At 44.6% G+C, this 16,531-nt stretch overlaps 1 protein-coding gene across 3 annotated transcripts in view; it reads left to right on the forward strand.

Moving 5' to 3' along the window:
* Nucleotides 1–16,531, forward strand: part of PIEZO2 (piezo type mechanosensitive ion channel component 2) — a 522,557-nt gene that overhangs the window by 445,637 nt on the left and 60,389 nt on the right. For all 3 annotated transcript variants that reach the window (XM_029065631.2, XM_029065630.2, XM_029065632.2), the window contains 5 exons: nt 2,648–2,769; nt 4,228–4,299; nt 7,878–7,981; nt 12,725–12,839; nt 13,938–13,997. In XM_029065631.2, the coding sequence (XP_028921464.1) occupies nt 2,648–2,769; nt 4,228–4,299; nt 7,878–7,981; nt 12,725–12,839; nt 13,938–13,997 (473 nt within the window). The remainder of the gene's footprint in view (nt 1–2,647; nt 2,770–4,227; nt 4,300–7,877; nt 7,982–12,724; nt 12,840–13,937; nt 13,998–16,531) is intronic.

Genomic DNA, 16,531 nt, shown 5'->3' on the forward strand with positions numbered 1-16,531 from the left:
GCAGAGGAAAGGGGGGGAAAGGTGCTGAGGGGAGGTGAAGGGGGGGCAGAGAGGCAGCAGAGGGAGCAGAGGGAAAAGGGAAAGCTGAGTCTGGGAAGGCCTCTTGGAGGAGGTGAGCTCTCAGTAGGGCTTTGAAGAGGGGAAGAGAGTGAGTTTGGCGGAGGTGAGGAAGGAGGGCATTCCAGGACAGTGGGAGGACGTGGCCCAGGGGTCGATGGCAGGATAGGAGAGAATGGGGGACGGTGAGGAGGTGGGAGGCAGAGGAGTGGAGCCTATGGGGTGGGCAGTAGAAAGAGAGAAGGGAGGAGAAGTAGGAGGGGGCAAGGTGATGGAGAGCCTTGAAGCCTAGAGTGAGAAGTTTCTGTTTCATGTGGAGGTTGACAGGCAACCACTGGAGGTTTTTAAGAAGGGGAGTGACATGGCCAGAGCGTTTCTGCAGGAAGATGAGCCGGGCAGCAAAATGAAGAATAGATTGGAGTAGGGAGAGATAGGAGGAAGGGACATCAGAGAGAACGCTGACACAATAATCCAGCCGGGATATTATAAGAGCCTGCGCCAGTGAGATAGCCGTTAGGATGGAGAGGAAAGGGCGGATCTTGGCGATATTGTGAAGGTGAGACCGGCAGGTCTCGGTGACGGATTGGATGTGTGGGGTGAATGAGAGAGCTGAGTCAAGGATGACACCAAGGTTGTGGGCTTGAGAGACGGGAAGGATGGTCGTACCGTCCACAGTGATAGGGAAGTCAGGAAGAGGACAGGGCTTGGGAGGGAAGATAAGGAGCTCAGTTTTGGAATGAGCAAATGAGCACAGTGCTGAGGGGAGGGGAAGGAGCAGAAGGAAAGGGGGGAAAGGGGGATTAGCTGAGGGGAGGTGAAGGGGGGGGCAGAGAGGCAGCAGAGGGAGCAGAGGGAAAAGGGGAAGCTCAGTCTGGGAAGGCCTCTTGGAGGAGGTGAGCTCTCCTCTGTCAGAAGCAGTCCTGCTAGTTCTCCTCAGGCTAAAGTTGTTGAAGACAGCAGAGTTAGACTGAACCACTGTATGGGGCCTTCTTCAGAAATCTATCTCCAGGTTATAAAGGGAAAGGAATTTTCCATTTGCCCCTGCGCTCCCGTTGCACCACAAGCTTTCTGCCATCTGCTTCTCTCTGAAAGTACAGTCCAGGTGCTCTCAGCCCAGACTTTGCAGGAGCAGGTTGATCTAGTGGAAAAAAACACAGGGCCCGGGAGGCAGAGGACATGGGTTCTAATCCCAGCTTTCCCATTTGCCTGCAGATAAAATACCTCTCCTCCCTCCTCCTTAGACTGTGAACCTCATGTGGGACAGGGACTGTAACTGGCCTGATTGTCTTGTATCTTCCCCAGCACGTAGAACAGTGCTTAGCTCGTAGTAAGCACTTAGCAAATACCGCTATTATTATCATTATAGTTTAGAGGGGGAGACAGACATTAATATTATCCTTGTTTTGATTATTTTCCGATGCCCTGAAGGTCTGCCTTGCTCTACGGAAGCAGAGGGGCATCTACATGATGAAGCCTGAGCCCCGTCCAGAGACCCTGAGCGTGGCTTCCCTCTGCCCCTTCCCTAATCTGCCCCTGCCTGCCTCAGGCATAGAATCCCCTGACCTGGACAGCAGAGTTCATTCATTTCATATTATGAATGAATGAATTATTGAGCGCTTACTATGTGCAGAGCCCTGTACTAAGCTCTTGGAATGTACAGTTCGGCAACAGATAGAGACAATCCCTGCCCATTGACGGGCTTACAGTCTAATTGGGGGAGACAGACAAAAACAAGACAATTTAATCACGATAAATAGAATCAAGGGGATGTACACTTCATTAACAAAATAAATAGGGTAATAAAAATATATACAAATGAACTGGCACCGCCACCCTTTCTCAGCCCTCCCAGAGCACCTGTTGATTCCTGTCTAGCTGATTTTGGCAGCAGCAGCCTTTACAGCAGACGTAATCTCCAGGAAGACTGTCCTCTGCCCCACCTGCCCTAGGTCATGAGCCATCCGGTTCCCCTGACTGCCCGGAGTACCTTCTACTCAAGCACTCCATGAATGCCCTTGCACTAAGCAGGGTGGAAACCACATCCCCTAGCCCCCTTAAATCCTATCCCACCACTGATTTTCCTTCCCTCCCCCCATCCAACCTGGGGCAAGTTTAGGCTCCCTGTTACCTCTCTATTTCCCAAGTAACATCTCCCAGTGATTACCATTACCGCATCAGGTTCCCCCATTGTGAACCCACACATGTCCATGACATGGCTCAGTGGAAAGAGCCCGGGCTTGGGAGTCAGAGGTCATGGCTTCTATTCCCGACTCTGCTGCTTGTCAACTGTGTGACTCTGGGCAAGTCACTTAACTTCTCTGTGCCTCAGTTACCTCATCTGCAAAGTGGGGATTAAAACTGTGAGCCCCACGTGGGGCAACCTGATGACCTTGTATCCCCCACAGCGCTTAGAACAGTGCTTTGCATATAGTAAGCGCTTAACAAATGCCATTAAAAAAAATCCCCAGGGGGTATGCCCTGCTCCATCCAGAGAGGGAAGTATTTAAGTTTGATGGACCAATCTCCCAAGGAGGGGATGATAGCACATGCCTCTATCGCCTATGTCACTGGTGCTGTTTCCTTTCATTAGGATGGATCGCATTAAGGCCAGACAACAGAAATATAAAAAGGGAAAAGAACGAATGCTGAGCCTGAACCAGGAGTCCGGAGAAGGACAAGACAGTCAAAAAGTTTCCGAAGAAGATGATGAAAGTATGTCTCGCCGTTATCCACCTTCCCCTTCCTTCCCCACCCCACCTCCCCCACCCTGTTTATGTCTTTGAATTTGAAACCACTGTAGAGAATGCTGTAGGACTGTGAACTCAAGATGTTTATATTCCCAACATTTCCAATGTATGTGAGAACTCAGGCTTAGCTTTACTCTTTCCAGTTCTCCAGGGCTAGTGTTTTTGTTTGTTTTTGCCTCCAAAGTTTGCCCAAACATTTTAATGAAATGTCGGTTTCAAGGACAACCTGCTGATCGAACTGCAAAGCAGCTCACCCTGACCAGCTTATAATTCCAGAAAAGCTCACCATCCTTGATGAGAACAGACATCATTTGGGTTGAATTGGTTCTTTTGGATGTCAACAGTGTTTCACAAAGAAATAGGAGCAGGCTCATTTCAAGCACTCTCTCTGGTTGCTGAAAGCCTGCTGAAAACAAATGGGCTCTTGCATATATCTCTGATTGGAGCATGAGAGTCAGTAGCTACAATGCCCTGAAGCACCATTGTTTCTAATGAAGCTTAATGTGAGAGAGACATGTATTGCATGGAGATTTGCTAGTGTTAGACATTTTCCTTTCCAGTTTTTTGGGCATGCTCTGCTCTTTCTTAGGGGTGGAATGAAGAGAGTTTTATCAAATACAATTTCCATTAATCATTGATGAAATTATGTTTCCCGATCATGTTTGAGAGCTTGTCGAAATTTTCCAAATATCTGAGGGGGGAGAGGAGGGGTTTTATCTAAGGGGCCTGCTGATTAAATTGTTCTTTCTGTTAGTTCATTGGTCATTTGTGCTGGGAAAAACATAAAATTCATCTGGATGAAATGCATGTTGGATGGAGGTCACTTTGTAATAGCCGTTACTATGAGCCTTGTTACTAAGGAGAAATATTTGGGCTTCATTTGAGTAAGGTGCTAATTGATTGCTGAGAAATTCACTTCAGGCTTTGTTTGGTACTCTGCACAGTATGCCTAGGGGCAACTTATATGTAGTCCGCTGATAAATGGTAGTGTGCAAAAAAAACCAAAAACATTTTTGGAGTAAAATTGTTCAGATAGTTTATAAATGTAGCAAGGATCCTCTTTCTAAGTATCCCCAAATCTGTACCACAGGCAAGTGGTTGCAACTTTACCCCAAATTCGATGATACTACCAGTTCTTAGCGTCCTACATATAAGTTACCTGTCACGTAGAGTCACAATTAATCAATGTTATTTATTGAGCACTGTGTGCAAAGCACTGTACTAAGCCCTTGGGAAAGTAGACATGATTCCTGCCCACAAGAAGCTTAAGCTAAAGGTGTATATACTCAGCATGTACATCTCTTCCTCTCCAGACTGGGGGGTGCTTAGCTAGGTTTGACAGGGAATGGGTTGTTGAAGCTTGGTGTTCAAAACGTGTTTTCTCACTGTGTAAGAATTAATATTTGGACGTGTTTCATTTTAGGAGAAGCAGACAGAGAAAAAGCCAAGGGCAAAAAAAAGCAGTGGTGGCGACCTTGGGTTGATCATGCTTCCAGTAGGTTTTCTCGATCCTCTTACGATTCCATCGATTCCTCCACCCTTATATCCTTGACCAGAATTCAGGCACTCCCATGGCCTGGTTGTTTTCTGCATGGTTTGATCATTGTGACTTGATAGGGGGTCAAAGTGTAGAATAAAAAAAAAAAACTTACCGTGGCCCAGGACAATGAAATGGGAACCTGAACCCCTCAGCCTGGCGTAACCAGGTCCAGGCAGCTTCCAAGATGGCGGTCGGTTTCCGTGCTCACTAGCGAAGGTCCGAGTGGGCCGTACTGACCTGCAACCTGGTCTGTGATGCATCGAAGAGAAGGAAATAGAGTTAAACCCAAAGTCCAGAGCGCTCCCCCTCCTGAGTCACTGTCTAATGCTGACACTGGGCCCCCCCCAGTGACGCTCTGGTAGGAAGCAGAATGGCCACGGTCCAGTGGATTCATGACCCTCTTTGTAAGACACGAGCAAATGGCAGCACTGAGGCTCTTTTTCCTCCTTTGTCTCTGCCAGAGCTCTGATTTTCTTTGCATTCAAGGCTTTCGCAAGGGTGAGAGCTGAAGCAGGGAGACGAGTTGTTGACTTTGGCCGCTTTCTCCCCTCCCTTACTCACCTAGTCTCGAAAAGTCTCCGAAGCTGGCACTCAAAATACCCATGCCTGGCTTGTGTTGTGCCTGTTCCAATCTGCTGCCCAACGAAAATTTATTCGATTCAGAGAGCAGAAGGCTCTTCTGAACAGCAGTTCCGAGCACCACACAGAAAGTAAAAATGCTGCATTGTGAGAAATGCAGCATTAAGAATAATTCAGGCTGTGCATTGCACGTCTTAACAAGGCCAGTACCACTGACTGGTCATAGACTGATTCCTATGCTAGAACCAGCCACGTAACCCATATCATTTACGGGCACATTTTGAGGATACTAAGCAACATGTTGTGTGTTGATTTGGTGAGTGAGATTTTAGAATAAGGTGGACATTAGGGAAGTATGACCAATCCTCAAAGCCTGAGACTTTAGAACCAAATGTGTTCAATCCCCTTATTGAGCTGAGACAATTGTGGTAAGCCACACTCTTTGCATTTTTACCTTCTGTGTGACCATTTTATTTTTGCATTTCTATCTATACCTGTCTATTGCAGAACACTGATTGCCCATTTCTATCAAGTCACAAGAAAACTATGCCAATTTTTCTGTTTCTAAAGGGCATATTGCCACTTTAGAGAGACCTATCCTTTTTCAGAAGAATCACCTACCAGACTAAATATTTCCATTTCACCTGGGATAAAACCCAGTTGCCATTTTTATCACAGTTCTCTTCCTGGTCTGCTAAAACATGGTATTTGGAAAGGAATTGGATACGGTCTTAGTTAATCACCATACTAGTTAGTGGTAAATTAAAGACTTTGCCCTGTGATGGTTACTGACTTTGGATTTTCCGATTCATTTCACCCTCATTATATCCTGTTCTTGGAGATGGAGATTAAGCCAAGTGTGCATTGTTACAATACCTTGTCGTGCAATAATGCAGATATTTGTGTCATTCGTAGATTGGAATCTATAGCCTTAAAGAACATATCTTTCAGTCCAACACTGAAGATGAGACCTTTTCCTATTGGTTTTGGTGGTTTATGTTGGGTTATGGGATTGTGTGTTGCTGTGAAGGTAGATTATTGAGATCCCTCCTTCCACTGAGGTTGGTTGTTGGACTCTGTCCCCTAATTTATGGCTGCTCAAAATCTTTCAAGAATGAATCCTTTAGAAATAGTAAGGCACTTATATAATGACATTAACAGTAATAAGTGAAATATTCTTAAGCGCCTATTATCTACTGAGGATCTTAACCTTAGCCTTAACATTTTTTCAATTCCATACCTATGTATACACACAAGAGTGCATTATTGCTCTTCAATCATACCTTCCTTCCCTTCCAATCTAACATATGTCCATTTCTGACTTCTTTTCCATTTTATTACCGGTCTATGAGGCACCAAGTTTTCTGGTGCTCAAAGCAGACCTTGAAAAGTTATCTTTGGGCTGATTGCCCCAAACCTAGCGCTTAGAACAGTGCTTGCCACATAGCAAGCACCTGACGAATAGCATTTAAAAAAATACCAACCAGTCCGTCAACTCTCCCAAAGGTTGTGTCCGTCTGAACTACCAAGTCCACTAGTACCTTACACCAAGTGTGATTATTTTCACATTTTGCTGTAATTTTTTTAGTGATTTTTGAGGACGGTAAGCTTTTTTTAAAAGATCCTAAATATCTGTGGTTAATATTACTCGTCATCAGAAATTATCCGAAGTTATCATATAAATTCCACTATTGTGAGTTACACCCAGCTTCCCCCTAAGTAGAAACAAGATGCTTGTTTTGGGGTTTAAAATTTGTTTTGGTCAAGCTAAACACAAGAAAACTTTAGGGAAGTATGATTGAATAAGATTGAAGCTATTGGTTTTTAGAGCCTATAATGAGGGTAAAATGATCACTTTTATGAATTTTTCTGTATTTGTCTCAACTGAACGTGACATACACTCCGTGTAATGATTCCCGCAAATCTCTCAGCTTACACAGAGGCATTACTTTAATAGTCCTCCCTACTGTCAAAAGTAATGCCGTGACTTTGGTTTCCTCTCGCTTTATCGTCTTATGTTTAATTTCATTTATTTCTCCTTTTCCGGGCCTTATCCCTGGGCCTCTTACCTTATTCGAAACAAAAATCACGCTTCTGTTCAAGGATATAAGGCCCAGTTCATTCACTCTGTATCTTCATGAATGGAGGCTTCAGATTCTGTCTGAAACCAAGGGCAAAATTACTTTCATTTGTGATGGTGTTTGATAACAGTCAAGCAATTCACTTGTAACAAGCCAAGGTTTTCCATTGCCTCAGAAATTTTCAATGGGAAAAATATGTTCCAAACCATGCCACATCACTTACTCTTAAGGCTGAATCAGCATTTTACAAACTACATAAAAGATGGAAGAGGCAGTAGACTCGGCGTGCGAAGTTACAGTTCATGTAACCCCACCATTTACAAGCCGGGCTTCTTCCCCCTGAAGCTAAGCTAATCATCTCAGACTAATATAGGTTACATTGATCAAATTCCTACTAAGTGGATGGGCTTAACCTCCATCTCTGCTCTCAGCTCTGAGCCCGGTGGTGTTTGTTGTGTTTTTGTCATTCTGTCCTCCTGGCCATGTTGTTCTGACAACGATTCTCCATTGCCCCTACCCTTGCCATGGCCAAAATACTGAATATTGCTTAGTCTTCATAGCACAAAGTGAAGTGGAAGATTGGGACTCATGACGTTTTGCCCTGAATTATCCAACTGAGCCATCTGTACCATTTGGCATGACCCTCTGTTCACCTTGTGCCCTTCAGAACCGGTCAAGTTGATACCAAGTCATTAGTCCAGCAGGGAATCCAATTCACCTCTTGCCTTTTCTTCACCACCAACCCTCTCACCGTTGACTCCTTTAGTGATTGCCTTCTTGCTTGTATGTCTTTGGGGTCCCATTCAGAAAAGAGCTCAAAAAAGCACCCCCATTGTTCTTCCCCAAAATAAGTAAATATTTTGTTTTGCATAGTGGTCAGGAGTGGAGATTATTATTTGTTTGAGACCGATAGCGAAGAGGAGGAGGAGGAGGACCAAAAGGAAGATGAAGAACCCCGGAAAAAATCAGCCTTTCAGGTAAATGTGGATTGGATGCGGTAAACGTATTTTGCAAGTTGGAAGGGTTGAGCTTATGGTCTGAGCTTTTCCTGCACAGTCATGTGTCTCAAGGTTCCCAGAAGCTTGTCCTGAATGTGTAGAGTTGATGACTTGTTTTCCACAAATGAGGATTCTTGAGGTTTAAATGGCAATGCTGCTTGCTTTGAACACTGAATTCCTGCTCTGCAAGGACTGTGTAGAGGTTCATTCTTAATTAACTTGCACAAGAAGTGTTTTGTTGTAAAAAAAAATAAAGCTTCATCAACTGAACTTTATTTTTTCGGGTTGCAAAAGGATAGACAAAGAAGACGCCTTTTAGTTGGCATTGCTTTAGGATGCTTGAATGATCTTCTGTTTGGAGAAAAGTGTAACAACTGACCCTGAGAATCAATAAATTCCCAGCCAAGTGGTGATCCAGCAAATAATCACCTAAGGATGTTTTCACCATTTGGCAATTCAAAATCTCATTTGTAGGTTTTGTTTTATTCCTAGCAACGTATATTTTGAAACATTTATTTTGCTAGAGAAAGAAGTCTAGGAAGACAGAAGCACTCTACTCCTTTTTCAAGACAATATACTAAAATCCTCCTCTTTTGGGATTCAGGCTGAATACAATCCCTGACCTACAAGGGTGGCTCAGTATGTGCTTGATGATGACAATGTTTCCAGGTAGAGTCATCCGGATGGGAATTTGGTGCTGTTCTCTTTGATTAATAAGCAGCTCCATCCCAGCATAACACTGGTCGTAGACCTTATCTTTATGATACAAATCCCCTAGGGGGCTACCTAGGAGGCGTTCAATCAGGCCTTATGAGGCAGGCAATGGGGATCAAGATGCACAGATTGAGGTTACAATAAATCTCCATGTGGTAGATTCTCTGGCTCTCAGGCAGCGGAAATAAAGAGCTAAATTACCGTGGGCATACCCCGTGATACTTTCCATGCCTTTTAACAGCTTTTCTTAAGTGTGTGTGTGTCTATGTTTGTGTGGGTGTGTGGGGGGGGGTGGGTGTGTGCGTGAGCGCACGCTTGAAGCTGAGCGATAATAAAGTTAAATTACAATTCTTCTGCACTCCCTTCTAGGGACTTATTTTTCTTTGCCTTACTCAGCCCGCTTTACTCCTAATTGCCACCTTCCATGAAGCGATCAGAGAGCTGTCTAACCTGCACTGTTTTTCCGGAATGACATTCGATGACTTAGACTATTTTCTTTAACATCCAGTTTACAAACTCTAGTCCCTCTCCTGTCTGGCTGCTCCTCTTGTTTTCGATAATTGTCACTCTCTTATTGCCTAGTGGATAAATTAAATAGATAAGTGAAGTTTGGAAATTAAATAGACAAATTCCTATTGAAATTATATTTTGGATTAGTAGTTTTGTGTTTCCTACTAATTGCTCTTGCTTTGTCCTTCTTTGTAGAGAGCTATTGGGAAATTTGCCTCAGCCATTTTAGCCTTGCCAAAGTCTGTCATTAAACTTCCTAAAACTATTCTTCAGTATTTAATCAGAGCTGCAAAGGTATTTGACGTTTCACTGACGGGTAGTGTGTGACCCTCCCTCCGTTCTCTAGTGTTCTAGTCTAACGTGCCTCATCTGCCTTTATCTGCATTCTCCCTCCTCTAATGATTGTACGATGCAGTTTTTACAATAGGAAACGTTTGTGCAAATTCAGTCTCCTAACCTGGGCTCTCGGAAGCCAATCGTCTACTGTGACTTAACGTTGCTTGCCTTCCCCGGAGGGCCTGGAGGCCATCCCAAAATGGACAGGGAAAATGCAGATAAAGATACACTCTCGATCCTTCCGATATTACTGTTTAAGCCATTGTCAGAGGGTCACATCTGGCTGCATGCATCAGTTATGATGTGTAGAGAGTGTGGTGATCTTTCTCAGAAAGCTGGTAAAACTTAAAAACAAATCTGGTACACTCCCTCCTTCACCCTTCAGTAACCTTTCAGCCTGAATACCCTTCCGCCCACCCATCCGCTCCCATGGCCATCCTGGATTCACTCCAGGCTTCTCCCAACCAGGCCGGCCAACCTCCCTTCACAATTTCCCACCCTGTCAAAACAATTTGACTGCTCTTAAGCTACTATGGAATACATTATTGATTAACCTTGAGCCCCCCAAGCCAATCACCCTGGATAAGTGTTGTGCAGTATTGAGTTCTTAGCAATATACACATCTCCTGGCCCTGTTCCTTCACAGAAGTGGAGCTCCTCTGGGGCCTCACTATGAAGACGCTGCTGTTCCGGTAGCTTCGGCTTCTTTCTCTAACAAAGCTGCTCCCATGCAGACAGCCAGTGTTTTGGGTTTATGGAGCTAGAGGAGGTTTCAGCTGTCAGGTCTGGGGGAGGAACTGGCCCTGGAGAAGCCCTGAGACCCTGAAGGAGAAGTTCACATCCTGTTTACCTCTAAGGCCCTAAAGCCCTTCATTCTGACAGGAAGGTGGTGGGGCAGGAGCCTGGGGGTCAGTTCCCACCCCTGGGCTAGGGTTTCTGTCTTCAATCTGTCTTTTATTCATGTTTCCCGGGGCCTGTTGATTTACTAAGCTCAGCCTTTCTGTGTGGAAACCTGATCTCAGAAAGACGAAGTCGGATTAGAGAGTGGATCCTGTTTATAAGTTAAGTGAAGAAACTGAGTTTACCCTCTGATCCTCTGAGACCCAACATAATTAGAAGAAGAAGAAGAAGAAGAAGAAGAAGAAGAAGAAGAAGAAGAAGAAGGAGGAGAAGAAGAAGAAGGAAAAGAAGAAAAAGAAGAGAGGAAGAAAAAGAAGAAAAAGAAGAATAGTTGTATTTGCTAAGTGCTTACTGTGTGCCAAGTCATGTACCAGGGATTTTATCCCCATTTTACAGATGAGATAACTGAGGCACAGAAAAGTGAAGTTACTTACTCAAGGTCACACAGCAGGGAAGTGGTGGAGCCAGAATTAGAACCCGGGTCCTCGGAACTCCCATCCCATTCTCTATCCACCAGACCACACTGCCTCCTTTGCCAAACGGTTATGGTGTAGCCATGAGTAAAGAATCAAATCTGGGCCCTCGTCCTCCTCCTCCTTCCCCCAACTAAAGCCCCCATTCAGTCCAGGCTGCTTGGAGCATGATCTTCTGAAAGATTGTTTCAAACACTTCAAAATGTACTTCCTGCTTTAAGAGGACTCCAAGAAACCCAACTCACAATTTATCTTCGGTAATATAACCCCAGCTTCCCTGAGACTCGGTGTGTTCCTGGGTACGGGCATGGGGGAATGCTTGCTCTGCTTGGAAGTTTTCATGGCTGGGGCTTGCACTGCATGGACCCCTTCCTTTCCCTACCCCTGCTTGACCTTGTGAAGTCACTGGCTACCGCCTCTCACTTTCCCTGGACCCTGGCTCCTGCCGCTGCTGTGTTGCTGGCTGCTGATGGTTTTCAGTTCCTTGATGAAAATCATAACAGCACAACATCCCTGTGTTTAACTTGCAAGTAATTGTTTCACTCCTCCAGGTTCTGGTTTCTTTTGGCTTAATGTTTCTGGTAAAAATGGGACATTTCTTATCAAAAAGAATAAACCAACAAAGCCATATCCTCAGTTGCTGAGTGGTTCATGGTCAGCCGTTCTCCCAGAAGGGAAAGGATCTCAGGAGGATAAAGCCAGTTTGGCCAAAGCAGAGGACAGCTTGAAAGATGTTGTCTTCACTTTGGTTCCTGGAGATTTGGTGGATGGGGCGGGGTGAGGGGGGGGGGAGAGGTGGGGAGGGGCGGGAGGGCTCTCTCTTCATATCTTCTAGCTCTTTGTGTCCTATTAGTAGGGTTGAGGAAGAAGAATTTGGTCCAGTGATTGTTCCAGGTGTTTCAGAAGCACTCCCAGACCAAGACGTTCCACGTGCTTTTTTTATTGGTTCTTATGAAACTGGTTCCACCTCCAGCTACTTTGGGGCTCGTGCTAGAGGCAGTTATGTTGGGTTTCTTGTTAAAGGAAATATCGCAGCTCCCGGAATGGGGAGGGAAAATGTTTGGATTGGAATTGGTCATGTTTGCTCACCTCTGCAAATGGGAGGCTGTTTGCCTTGACGTGGGCTGGGTTTGCCAGGGGGCCAGGGTGTATTTTTTTAAAAGAATTTTCTGGTGGAAAATTCCTTTTTGTTGGCTCCAGGTCTGCAGAGCTCAATCCTGACATTAACTTCAGCTCAGTGTAGGCCCTGACTGCCTCAAGTTGACAAGACAAGACTGCTGGGTACCCTTGGTTCTGGATGATTCTGGTGTCGGCCCCGCCAGGGAAAAGTAGAACTTTTCTAGGTTACGACCCTGTTCCCTCACCCTGATGCCACCCTACAAGGTCTCAAGGAAGCCTCTGCTGTCCAGACAACCTGGCACTGGGCAGAGAAGAACAGTGCAGGTCTCTCGATTTCCCAGGGCAGCCACTATCAATCGGACAGGCCTTCAGGGCCATGCAGATGTAATTCTGCAGAAGGCAACGGCTGTCTGCACTTCCTCATGCTAATATTTTTCACATCTTTCATGCTGGGTGGTTACAAAAATGGGCTATTAGCAACTCCCTATTTCATTAGCAGCTTGATAAAGAGGAGTGGGATTCTGCAAAGGCTTTTTTCAAAGGACTATTTTCAAAGGAATCTCGGCTAATTATGACACCTCATTGGAAGGGGTGTGAGGGGAGCGTGTTACTTCAGGGCTTGCTTTCACCACTTAGGCACCTTGGCCATAAATGAGCTCCTTCCTTCCAGTTCGTTTATCAGGCCTGGATCACTGACCCTAAAACAGCTCTGCGGCAAAGAAGGAAGGAAAAGAAAAGGGCTGCGAGAGAAGAGAAGGAACGGAGGAGAAAAAGATTTGGGGAAGGTATGTATGCATCGTTGTTACCTTCTGAAATATCATCCTCCATCAAGCCAGCTGCCCAGTAGTTGGGACCCAGGGCCCTACCAAGATAAGGGCTTGCTCAGTGTGGGAAGGCCCAGCTGGAGGTAGAAACAAAAATTTCCTATGTCACTCCTTTCCTCTGGAGAGGCAGGAAGGTGACTTTTTAAAAAATGGTATTTGTTAAGCGTTTACTATGTGCCAGACACTGCTAAGCACTTGGGGGGAGATACAAGCTAGTGGAGTTCACAGTCTAAATCCCCATTTTACTGGTGCGGTAACTGAAGTACATTGAAGGTAAGGTCACACAGCAGACCAGTGGTGGAGCTGGGATTAGAACCCTATTCCTTCTGACTCCCAGGCCCATGCTCTATTGAGTAGGCTATGCTGCTTCTCAACTTAACAACCGACTGACTTTCCACAGCCAGTGTCTCTCAAAGGGCAGATTAGAGCATTTCTGGAAAAATAGAAGGTCCAGTTCAAAAGGAGTAATTGCCTTTCAAGGATAATCATAATCAAACTTCTTTCAGATATCTAGACCATTTCATTTTGAGTGTGGGGCATAAAAGGAGCACACAGATTTTGCAGGGGTGAGTCCTGGATGGGGCATAGGCTTCAAGGAGAAAGGAGTCCAGAAAGCCACAATTGGAGGTCCTGATTGGAAAGTTTCAGGTCCTGCCAGAAATCTGGAATGAGCAAAGGTGGGAGTTCAGTTCCAAAGGCTGAAGTTGACACCCATGAGCTAGACTCATGTGACAATAGGTTACAGGTTCTGGTCACCTCTCTTGGTTGAGAGACCACTTTTTTACCCAGCATTTATATCTTAGAGCACCTGGCTCTTTCTCCTGAGGGTCATCATCCTGGCTGCTTTCTGACCTAAGAGGCTTTAAGAATGGCAGAACAGGAGGTTCAAGGCCCAGGAAGAATTACAGGGGAGAATCTGAATTCTGTGAGATATCTGAGTTGCTCCGGGACTACTTTGGACTCAGAAATGCCATCAGCTTTTAATCAGCAGGGTAGAATTAGCATTTAATTTCATTAGGAAAGAATTTCAACTCATTATTTTTTAATATACACCTCCAGGTTCCACAGAATATGATGAGAGGGACGACGAACCAGTCAAAAAGAAATCAGATGGGCCAGGTATGAAACTGCCATATACAGGTGAATGGTGAGCTGATGATCTGCTTTCAGTCGGAGGTTCTCGGTCAGTTTATATAATGAATTGCCTGAAAATCTACGCCAAATGGTTCCCCAGGGAATAACTCCTAAGTCCTGAATTAGGGTTTTTTAAAAATAGTACTTTTTAAACGCTTACCATGTGCCAGGCACTGTACTAAGTGCTCGCTTCCCATCATTCCTGGGTGTGACTGCAGACCCTGAGGAACAAACAACCTGGAACTGTCTGTCTCCCCACTTCTAGACTGTGAACCCATTAGGGGCAGGGATTGTCTCTATTTGTTGCAGAATTATACTTCCCAAGCGCTTAGTACAGTGCTCTACACACAGTAAGTACTCAATAAATATGATTGATTGAATTGAACTTTATCATTCTGGATAAAAACTGTGGTTCATATCAATCAAGGCCAGGGTGTTAAAAGCCAATGAAGAAAATACTTCATGTTGCACATGGGTGGGGTCCATTACGCTAGGAGGGTGAGAAAGTTGAAAGACAAGGAGGGTGGCAATTGTGTGTTAGACTTCAAGCTCCTTGAGAGCAGCGATGTTATCTACTAGCTGAATTGTACTCTCTCAAGTGTTAAGTATAGGGTCCTGCCTAAAGTAAGTGCTTAATAAGTATCCTTGATTGACTGAATGACTGATTGCTCCCTCCTAGGAATCTCTCCGTCCTGCCCCATTTATGCTAGTCCTGGTCTTTGGGGCCTACAGTTGGGAAAGGAGTTAGTGAAACAACGTTTGTGGGTTTTTTTTTTTTTAATGGTACAACCATTTTACTTCCTATAGAAGTTAATGTCAGCTTCACTGACACTTAATAACAGACAAGAAACATTTGATAGAAAGGGGCATAGAGAGCCAAAAATAATGTTGACCTGTTGGATTAAGTTAGTCTCTTCAGCTTTCTCCCAGTCCCAGAAGTCTCTCAACACCATTTTTCAGTTCATCAATTAATCAGTGGCATTTATTGAGTGCTTCCTATGTGCAGAGGAGGGTACTAAGCTCTTAGGAGAGCACAATACAAGAAAATTACTAAACATGATCCCTGTCTTCAAGGAGCTGACAGTCTACCTTAGTCACCCACAGTAAATTATAGTAACTTGAGTGAGGAAAATCTATTCAATCAATCAGTGGCATTTATTGAGCACTTATTCTCTGCCGAGCACTTTACTAAGAGATTGGGCAGTAAAATAGAGTTAGTTGACGATCTCTGTCCTCAGGAGTTTACAGTCTAGCTTGCAGCCACCCCCAGTAAGTTACAGGAAATTGAGTGATAAAACTTTAATTAATCAACCAATGGTACTTATTAAACATCTACTAGTTGCAGAGCACTGTACTAAGGGGTTGAGAGTACAGTAGAGTTAGAATTCATTCATTCATTCATTCAATAGTATTTATTGAGCGCTTACTATGTGCAGAGCACTGTACTAAGCGCTTGGGATGAACAAGTCGGCAACAGATAGAGACAGTCCCTGCCGTTTGACGGGCTTACAGTCTAATCGGGGGAGACGGACAGACAAGAACAATGGCACTAAACAGTGTCAAGGGGAAGAACATCTCGTAAAAACAATGGCAACTAAATAGAATCAAGGCGATGTACAATTCATTAACAAAATAAATAGGGTAACGAAAATATTAGAAGTTAGAAGACATAGTCCTGATTTCTGTGATACTATAAGCCCTTCCAAAACGGAAAGAAAATTTAGAAAAGACGTTCTCAAGATGAGGGGTTTGCGTCCTTTTCATCCTAATGTATTTCTGGTATTTATTGAGCACTTACTGTGTGCACTTACTGTGTTGTACTGTATTACTAAGTTGTTGGGAGAGTACAGTACAACAGAGTCAAAAGACACATTCTCTGCCTTCCACAAGATTGGAATCTAGAGACTATTGTTCTGTTTGTCTTATGCTGTCGAGTCGTCTCCGACCCATAGCGACACGATGGGCACATCTCTCCCGCAGTGCCCTACCTCCATCTGCAGTCTTTCTGGTAGTGGATCCATAGAGTTTGCTTGGTAAAAATCCAGAGGTGGTTTACCATTGCCTCCCTTCGCACAGTAAACTTGAGTCTGCGCCCTCAACTCGCTCCCATGCCGCTGCTGCCCAGCACAGTTTTGACTTGTAGCCGATTGCCTTCCACTAGCTAGTCACTGGCCAAGCTCAGAATGGAATGGGTATGACTCTGTGTCCCCCTCCCATAGTCGAGACTAGTAGAGTACTGGAACCTCTCTGGGTGCGACCCTGAGAGGGATTGTACCATTTAGATTATCTGAATATTTAAAACTTCAAAATATAATTTCCCTGTTATTTCAGGCAAACATATTGCTTGTTCTAGAATGTAATAATAATAATAATGTTGGTATTTGTTAAGCGCTTACTATGTGCCGAGCACTGTTCTAAGCGCTGGGTTAGACATAGGGGAATCAGGTTGTCCCACGTGGGGCTCACAGTCTTAATCCCCATTTTACAGATGAGGGAACTGAGACACAGAGAAGTTAAGT

The sequence above is a fragment of the Ornithorhynchus anatinus genome, chromosome 5, assembly GCF_004115215.2.
Source record: "Ornithorhynchus anatinus isolate Pmale09 chromosome 5, mOrnAna1.pri.v4, whole genome shotgun sequence".
NCBI lineage: Eukaryota > Metazoa > Chordata > Mammalia > Monotremata > Ornithorhynchidae > Ornithorhynchus > Ornithorhynchus anatinus.